At 38.3% G+C, this 9,299-nt stretch overlaps 1 protein-coding gene across 1 annotated transcript; it reads left to right on the forward strand.

Annotated features, from left to right (window-relative positions):
- Positions 1 to 4,698: 4,698 nt before the first annotated feature.
- Positions 4,699 to 8,893, forward strand: mrpl51 (mitochondrial ribosomal protein L51). The gene is made up of 4 exons (XM_006802878.2): positions 4,699 to 4,860; positions 5,049 to 5,151; positions 8,044 to 8,151; positions 8,510 to 8,893. The coding sequence occupies exons 2-4, from the start codon at positions 5,061 to 5,063 to the stop codon at positions 8,704 to 8,706; spliced, it is 396 nt and encodes a 131-aa protein (XP_006802941.2). The 5' UTR covers positions 4,699 to 4,860; positions 5,049 to 5,060; the 3' UTR covers positions 8,707 to 8,893.
- The last annotated feature ends 406 nt before the right edge of the window (positions 8,894 to 9,299 follow it).

Raw genomic sequence — 9,299 nt, forward strand, 5'->3', positions numbered from 1 at the left:
TTTGGTTTTGTATCCACAAACTCTTAAACTCTGCCTTTCTCTTCAAGCGCTGCCTTTTCTGGTATGTTTTTGCGATGTGGGTTGAAGAGGTTTATATATCAGCCCGTGGGAAGGTACCGAAGGCAGGGTGTCTGGTAGTTCCTCTGCTGATCATGTGACTTCAGCTACACGCCAAGCGTTCTTGCGGTCTTTCTTTGTCAGCCTGGAAACTATAAGACAGAGATGTAAACAGGGAGCCCCACTTCCTCCCACGGATTCTCTCTAATGTATTTCCTGTTTCTTTTGCGTCAATCACTCTGTAAAAGTATGTTCGATTATTGAATTTCTAAACCAACAAATACACAAGAAACATACAGTATGAAACCATGGACAGTAAGATATCCATGTGTTTGTCAAGGACGAGTATGCTCAATTTTTTTGATGAATTTAGCAAATATGTGGAATATGTTTTTTATACCTCTAAAAGTCACTTATGTTACACAAACTTTGGGGACAAATAAACAATAATGTGTATATACAACATTTACTCCACAGCAAGTGTTTAGAATATCTTCAGCATCATTCACGGAAGCTCGAGTTGCTGTTTTGAAACCGAGATGGCAAAACTGCAACACCAAACTACTTGTCATGATCTCGTCACTGCCAGTTAGTTTTGTTTACAACCACTAGTTAGCTCCACTACTCACGATCATCATCATGATCATCATCATCTCCAGTTTGAGAATGAGGACATTTATGGTATCTTCTTGTGAAGGATATTCATGAAAGTGAATCATTCCCTCCATTCTCATTTTTTAGTCGCTCTCAGCTCAGTAGAAACGGGCCTACACTGCCAGACAAACACGTACCGTTTTAGCATATTCCATTCAATATCAAGATGAAATGCTCACAGGGAATACTGTCAGGTTAGAGGAAATACACCGATTACAGCTCTTCCCCTGAATCTCGTCAGAGGAGTTAGACACTTGTAGGAGATCATTAAGATAATGTGGAGGTGAGACGGGAAAGGGAATGTCTGCCTGCCTCACTGAATACTTCAGCCATCTGAGAAGTGATGCTGTTAAACAGGGCCTTGCTTTGACAAAGTGTGGTTTATATTTTTGTTCTGTTTGATATTGTGTGTAAATACATTTAGATGTACCACACAAAGAATTGCTGCTGCGGGTGTGGTGTCAGTAAAATGTCAGTATAATAAATATATACTGTCTGTTCATTTTACCTTTAGAACTATTTCTATGTGTTGTTTTTCACTCTGCTGTATAGTTAAATAATTACACATTTTCTGTTTAATTATTCACCACGTCAGCACATGACAACAGACAATACAGAATACAGGCTAGGCTCACATTAAACAAAGAAAATAGCACCAGGCATCAATCCACCTGTGTGCGAAGCTACCTGAATCTTCTTTTATTAACATCCAATACACTGTATTAAAGTACAGTGAAGATAGATAGATAGATAGATAGATAGATAGATAGATAGATAGATAGATAGATAGATAGATAGATGCGTGCATGCATAGAAAGAAGAGAAACTAAGATATACCTGAGAACATGTGGGTGAAACCTCAGGGCTGTTTTTCTTCATCTTGGTAAGACATTTTCCTTGGTGAGAGCCATGTGACTTTTGTGTGACTGATATTGTAATCCTTTCATCTCATCCACACTGAACTTCCTTTGTCGGCCTTCAAATTGAAATCACTGTTTTGTTTATTTGATCTTGAGGCTTTGGTTTAAGAAACACCCTGAGAGAGCGGGGGGCCTCTCAGGGTGTTACTCAGTGCTGTGAGGTGGTCTTTCCCTCAGCTGTCGTTTATTCATCTCCACCGTATCTGAATACGTGATGAAGTTACCCTGAAGGAAAACACCCCTCACATGGAAACTACTGCTCTTTGAGCTTGAAGGGATGCAGATGAATATGCTAATAGAGATTACTTTGGAAAATAGTCAAATCAGACTTCTTCTGTACAAGTACAGCAGATGAGTAGTTTGTTCCCACCTCAAGATTTTACTGCATTCTCTCATCTCTCCTCGTTGTCCATTTTCTAAACTCACAGCAGCATTTCACAACCTTTAGTAGAGAATGAATGTCTTCTGTTATTGTCGATAGTTCTGCGGTTTAATTTCAGTAACTGACTGAATTATAGCAGGGTCACATATTCTGTATTTGCTTATGCTGAAATATCTTTGCACTGGGTTTTACTGGCAGGAAGCAGAGTGCAGATAAAACATGCGGCTCTGCTGAGAAATTCTTTACATTTTCTTATGTCAGCATTTTATTTGCGCTGGCATTCAGAGCAACAGTGTAAGGAAACTTAATGCTGTACTGCGATGCAAAAACCGAGTGCGTGGCAAAATATTTTTCCAAAATTACACTTTGGGCTTGCTGAAAAATATCTGATTCATGTTTTTTAAGCATTAACTCAACATATATATACAAACAAAGCTGCACTTTTTGACACTTTTTTAAAAATTGTTTTTGGGTTTTGTTTTGTTTTTTGCACATTTAATCTATAATTGAAGTCAAAGTTAAATTAAGGTTGCATGTTTACAGTAAAGCAGTAAGCCTTCTCTGCACACAGTATTGCTTTGTGGTTATGCTAAATGTGAATGGAATCTAATGTTTGATGATGTTTTGTTTGGGCTAAATTTCCACATAGTGTCTGCCGCATTACCAATAATGAAATACAGACAAAGATCAACTGTGCTGGTCTTATTTCTTTGAAAAAGACAAATTATTCCATTCAGCTCTTTGCAACAGTAAGACTGAAAGTATCAGCATCTGTCACTGATGTCATCTGAGTGCGTATGCGTGTGTGAATGAGAGAGAGAAAAAGGCAAAATAGGCAAAAACAGCCTGAATGTTTGCAGCTGCAGGCTCAGCACCAAATCTCATCAATCAATTTGTGGTTTTTGCCAGTTTTTTAGGCACACCAACCAAATACCACAAATGCAGAATTCCTGCAGTATGTTTGTTAGTTTTTAATCAGACTGTAGATTGTGTTGCTGATTACATTTGTTGTGTTATATTGGGTTTTTTTTTGTTTTCATTTACATAAATGAGAAAAACGAAATGATATTGAAATTTGCAATGGGCTGCTTAGCCTGCATGGGTTGTCTGATTTGCAATAGCACTTATGAGGTTTGCAATAAAATGTATTCTTTTTCCCCCCAGATTTTTTTCAGTGCAAGAATTCACCTGTCTTATTTTCTGCTTTTCAGTCCCTTTTAGGGACTTATAGGAGGGCGGCTGAATGTGAACATCAGGACACATATATAATTATGTTGCGCATAGACTTCACATGCAGATGTTTCATAACAAAACAGCAACAGTTTCCCAGCACAGAAGCCCCTCGGTGCTGAAAGCTAAACACACTTCTCTACTCCTTGTGCACCCACAATTTCACACCAACCCACTCCACTCAGCTTGCAGATGACACCACAGGGTTGCACATAATTGTCATGAGGCTGTTTACAGACATGATTTGCAAAGTGACTGATGTTGTTCCATCAATAATCCGGCGTTTAACACCTCCAAAACAAAAGCTTCAGCAGACAGAAAGAGAATCCTGCTCCACTGAACAAAGGTGGAGACAATGTGGAAAATGTTCCAACTTTAAATTCCTCAGCACAAACAGGACTTTAAGAAAACCGTGCAGAGCTGTATCTTAAGCACAGTGAGGAGAAACAAGCTGACCAAACAGCTGCTGGTGTCATTCTACTCCACTATGGCATTTTGGTGTGAAATACCATCTTCACTGGAGATGACAAAAAGGCTGTTGACACAAACGAAACATCAGAAAAGAAAACCACTGTTATTCAGCTAGAAGCACAGCTACAAGTCGTGCCACAAACAACAACAAGGACTCTTCTCATCCTGGCAACCACCTTTTCCTTCTGTTGCCACTTGGATGGTGCTAGAGATCAATAAAGGCCTGCATTAAATTGCACACTGCCGCCACACACAGCATCCTTGTGTAATATCGCCAGGGACTTCACAGGGGATATTTGTGTGTATGTTCATAAATTCATAAATGTGTATGGTGTGTGTGGATTTTAACTTATACCTGTCCTATTTTTCTAATTTCTATGCCTAGATTCGTTTATATATTTTTTAATTTTGTTAAAGCAAGGCTTTTTTAGAAGTTGCTTGAAGTTTTTCTGCTTAATGTGTCTCACTTGTGCACGGCTCAGGAAGACGCTCGTTATCTGTAGAAACACAAATAAAGGCATTCAGTTTTATTCTGTTTTGTTCGAAAAGTAGATACAACAGATGTTAAACACATTTCACATAACTAAATCCTAGTGAGTGCCATTCTCTCCAACTTCTGATTTCTCCTCACCTGGCATTTAACTTTTAATTGAAAATTACTTTTAGATATATTGAAACATTTAATGCTCTGTGGACTCCTTTAAGAACTAGGCTTAGCCAGGCCTTCTATTGATGTTCTTTAGTTATTATTTGTACAACAGTTTTTTTTTTGTTCTCTATTACTTTTAACAGTTTTAATGTTCTTTTTAATTGTGATTATTCCCGGTTTTCTGTATAAAGCGCTTTAAATAAACTTAACTTACCTATTTACTCGGGTATCGACAGGCCTATCTCCCCCTACTGGGTAAAATTCGTAGTAAAAAGTTGCAAAGACAATAAAACTCTTCCTTTGCGCTTCTCTACAGACAACACGGTACTGCCGCGTTGAATTATGGGACACAGAGTAAAGATGGAAGCCGCCACACAGAGCATGTCGAAGCGTCAATAACAAACATTTTAAAGCGTTACATGTTCGTAAGTGATCCTTGGCTACGATATAAACAAAGGACTCGAGTGGCATAAGATTCTGAGCACGCGTGGAAACAGGTAATGGTCGAAACACTGACTTCGATGTAAAGTGCTAGCTGAAGCTAAAGCTAAGGGTCACCGTAAAGATGGTTAAAGAAACTGATGCCGTGTTTAAAGAAGGAAAAGTAAACTTTAAAAAATACTCTGAATTTTATGAGCGTTGACTTCAGGTTTCATCTAAATGATCTGTTAACAACTCCTGGCAGAAAACTGTGGACATGTCTCTGCTGGGAGGTCTGCTGAGAGCTGGGGCGTCCTACTGTCAGTCTGCTGGGACGCTGCTGCACACAGTCAGGACCATTTCTACAGGTGAGTTGTCTCGCTGGTTCCAGTAGCAACTGGTAACCTGAACCGGTCCGGACTTAGTATTGTTACTCAGAAAGTAAAGCAAGTCGTCTACTTCTCGGAAGATTTCTGGTTTCACCCCTGATTGCTTCGGCCAAAGTATCCTTGGAAATAAGACAGAATGCACTTGGCGCAGATTAAAACATGTTTGTACGAATGTCGGTGTGAATGTGACATTCTGCATGTGCCTGCATGCATTTTCTTGATTTCAGTAACAAAAAACAAGTGAGACTCAAACTATCTTAGGGATGGGATCTCATGAAATCAAGCTTTCAAAGTTATATAGGGATTTTAACTCTTTCCTCCTTGGACCCCTATTAGCCCTGTTTCTCTTTTCTGACCTGAGCGGTTTCTGACATATATCAGGCCTGCTTCCTGAACAAAATGACCATCAGAAGTTAGTCTCCTCCTACATGGTATTACTAGGGCTATTCATTAGAAAACCCTGGAACACATTTTAATGGTTGTTAAACTTAATCTTTTATTTTGTGTGTGTATATATGGGATTCAAAACACATGCAAGTGTGGGGGAAAGAGTTAAGATAGCTTGATAAATCAGAAAAAGGGGATTTTTGTCCAGTCAGTGCATAACCTCTCTAAATTTGATTTGAGTGGGAATTTCACTGTAATTTCACCCCAAAAAAATGGGAGTAGGGGTTAAAAGGGGGAGGCATTTCTGTTGTTTGGGTTAAATTATGGTAACATGAATTGAACTTTTTTTGTAATTTTATTTTTTATTTTAAGGCATTTTAAGAGTTATAAGTTTGACAGATTTTTCTTTATATATTATTCTCCAAATGCAGGGTAGTTTTAATGTAGGCTGGCCTCATTTAAGCACTGTTTTTGAGAGTAGTGCACAGACTGTGGATTTTATATGTCACTCTTTACACTGTTAGTGTAATATGTTCCACTGTAAGGTACTAAGTATGCACAGTTAGCATAAAATTAATATATATATTATATTAATTTTATAATATTTATATATATATATATATATATATATATATATATATATATATATATATATATATTATTAGGGGTGCAACAATACACAAAATTCACGGTTCGGTTCGATACTTTGGTGTCACGGTTCGATATTTTTTCGATACAAAAAAAGTCCATGCCTTTTTAATTTGTCATTTATTAAAATTATAAATATATATTTTAACTCAAAAGAACAGTTTTTAAATTTAATGTTGCTGAAACAACAAAGTAATAAAAAATAAATCTATCTGATCGAGAATCCACTCATCTTTGGAAAAGAGAGTTTATTACAGAGAAATGGCTCTTTCCAAAAGAAAAGCTATACTATACGCTTCTTCTGGGCTATATTCTCAGCAGCATATTAAACATATCAGGTCCCCATAAGGAGAATCATGTGCTAACGGCTGTCTAAATGACTCTGGTAAAGTTTGTAGCATGCGTGCTTGTTGTTTTTGTCTGCTTCCACTTGTCTTTGCACTAGGATGATGTCGCAGTAAATGTGCAGTCATATTTGTTGTGTTCCCACTAGTGCTGTCAGCGTTAATCTGAAATGACGTTAACGCCACAACAGGGCAAATCTCCGTTAACGAGCTACCGCGGATCGCCCCGTGTGTGGGGCTGGACGGCCAACACGTTAACGAGCAATCCACACTGAGTGTTTGTTGTTCAGAAATATCTTCAGTGTCATTTACGGAAGCCCGAGTTGTTTCTTTGAAGCTGAGGCGGCAAAACTGCAACCCCAAGCCACCCTGTCATCACTCCGTCACTGCCAGTTAGTTGTGTTTACAACCACTAGTTAACGCCACTACCTCTCATGATCATCAACATCATTGTCAGTTGTGAGAAAGAGGACATTGAAGGTATGATGCTGATCCTTGCCGTGATGGATATTCATGAATCATTCCCTCCATTCTCACTTTTTAGTCGCTCTCAGCTCAGTAGAAACGGGCCTACACTGCCCGACAAACACATGGTGTGTTAGCATATTCCATTCAATATCAAGATGAAATGTTCACCAGGAACAGTTAGACACTTGTAGGATATAATTAAGATAACATAAAAATGAGATAGTAAAAGGAATATCTGCTCTATCTGCCTGCTTCACTGAACATTCCACATTCCAACATGTTTTTATATGAGCATTTGTCACATCTGATACTTTGTGTAAAAACATTTATGTGGACTCCAAAAAGACGACCTGCTTACTCTTTGCACTGCCTCGTTTTATTTGTTCAAATAAAGTCACGCATGTTCGAATCATTTAAATGTTATCCACAAGTCAGACCAACACGATATGAACGCGACCTATTTAAAGCTCTAAGCGATTACACGTTACCAAATAAACAAGACAAAAAATTAGGTTCACATAGAAATTGAAGTTGTGAGCGACCTCTGCTGTCAAGAACAACAGTTATATTTTCCTCAACAAGAAACAGAACAAACTCAAACCACCCGGGACCTGCGGCGCATGAATCACGCTTTTCCCACGAGTGTGTTTAAAAAGCTTCTCTGGTATCTATTGAGTCATTAGTAAACATCTGTTCCAATATGGCTACCTGGTAAAGTTATTCTTATAAATTTCTGGGAACCTGGATGTTAAATATTTTCAATTAATTTAATTGTCTGGGAGTAGAAGAAATGTTATGTGTTTATTTGTACATTTGTACTGTACGTATGGAGCCATATATATGCTGATTCCTTGAGTCTGTGAACAATATAGTGCATAAAGTGTACATTAGCTTTTGTATTTGATACCTTTGATTCGAATCATTTAATGTGAATGAGTACATCGAGTAATCTGCAAATTGTCTAGAGAACAAAATCGACTATCGACGTAAACAAGCACTTTGTGCTACTGTGTGCTGTTTTCAGGTACATGCTGTCAGATCAGGATGCACGCCATCCCTCAGCCGAAAAAGGTGGACAGATGGACTGAGAAGAGGAGCATGTATGGAGTTTATGATAACATAGGAATCTTGGGTGAGTATCCTCAGCATCCAAGAAAATTAAGAGGATGTACTGTACAACTGTTGGATGGTTAGTTTGCTGTTTCTAAGTCATAATGAGTAACTTAACTTGTTTTAAGGGCTGACTGTGTGTGTGTGCACGCAAACAGTCTTACAGCATTCTCAACATCCGCACAGTAAATTGGCAGGAGATGGTGTGAAAAGATAAGCTGGGTATGAGCGTAGGTGAACAAATCTATGATGATCAAACATTTAATCTGATATGGTGCCTTGCTTTGCTGTTCATTTTACCAGTTTTGCCTCTCCCACAGCACACTTTTTTCTTTCTTTCACATAAACTGTCTCTCTCTCTCTCCGTGCTCTTTCTACAGGGGACTTTAAAGCTCATCCTAAAGACCTAATTGTTGCCCCCTGCTGGCTGAAAGCTTTCAAAGGTAATGAACTGCAGCGGGCAATTAGAAAAAAGAAGATGGTGGGAGACAGAATGATGACTCAGGACAGGCACGACTTGGAAAAGAGGATACGCTTCCTCTATAGACGCTTCAACCGCACTGGCAAACATCGCTAATGCTGGACAAAGTGCAGAGCAGCCAAGAAGGACTGTGTCAGTCTGTTGGTGTGATTTCATGCTGTCACTGTGTTCTGTTTCCATTTTTCTAGGTTATTGCGTGTTTCAGACTGAATGTGCATTATTCATTTCTTATCAGTAACTGGTTCAAAATAAATGCTACTAAAACCTGAAAATAAATTATAAATGGACTGGAATTTGTGGCTTTTTATTCCTCGAGACCCAACGAACATTCAGATAAAGCTGAACTAGTCAGTCTGTAATTAAAAATTATATCATGGGATTACTTTGTGAAAATAGGCTCTAGTGCAAAAGTCAGAAAAAGCTCAGGATGAAATGACCTGTTGAAGTAGCTGATAAATTCAAACGTTTAATACAAAAATAATTTGGAGGGTTTCTTGAGTTAGTTTGAGGTCTGAGAAACTTTCAGAGCTTTAACTTTTATCAAGTGAAGTGAGTAATAGTTTCACCTTGTAAAGGACCTTGAATGACTGTAGTCTTTGTAAGGTGCTGTGTGAATACATTTGCCTCGCCTGTTGATCATCTCGTTATTGCAGTAATCTGATGGGTAAGTTTGGGTCCATGTTACTTTG

This window comes from Neolamprologus brichardi, chromosome 11 (assembly GCF_056152115.1).
Source record: "Neolamprologus brichardi isolate AB-2024 chromosome 11, ASM5615211v1, whole genome shotgun sequence".
Lineage (NCBI taxonomy): Eukaryota > Metazoa > Chordata > Actinopteri > Cichliformes > Cichlidae > Neolamprologus > Neolamprologus brichardi.

What these genes read in the sequence shown, in the direction of transcription:
- mrpl51 (XM_006802878.2), top strand. Translation starts at nt 5,061, where the DNA reads ATGTCTCTGCTGGGAGGTCTGCTGAGAGCTGGGGCGTCCTACTGTCAG. An exon ending in AGTCAGGACCATTTCTACAG is followed by an intron (nt 5,152 to 8,043) that starts GTGAGTTGTCTC and finishes TGCTGTTTTCAG; the next exon opens with GTACATGCTGTCAGATCAGG. An exon ending in TGATAACATAGGAATCTTGG is followed by an intron (nt 8,152 to 8,509) that starts GTGAGTATCCTC and finishes CTCTTTCTACAG; the next exon opens with GGGACTTTAAAGCTCATCCT.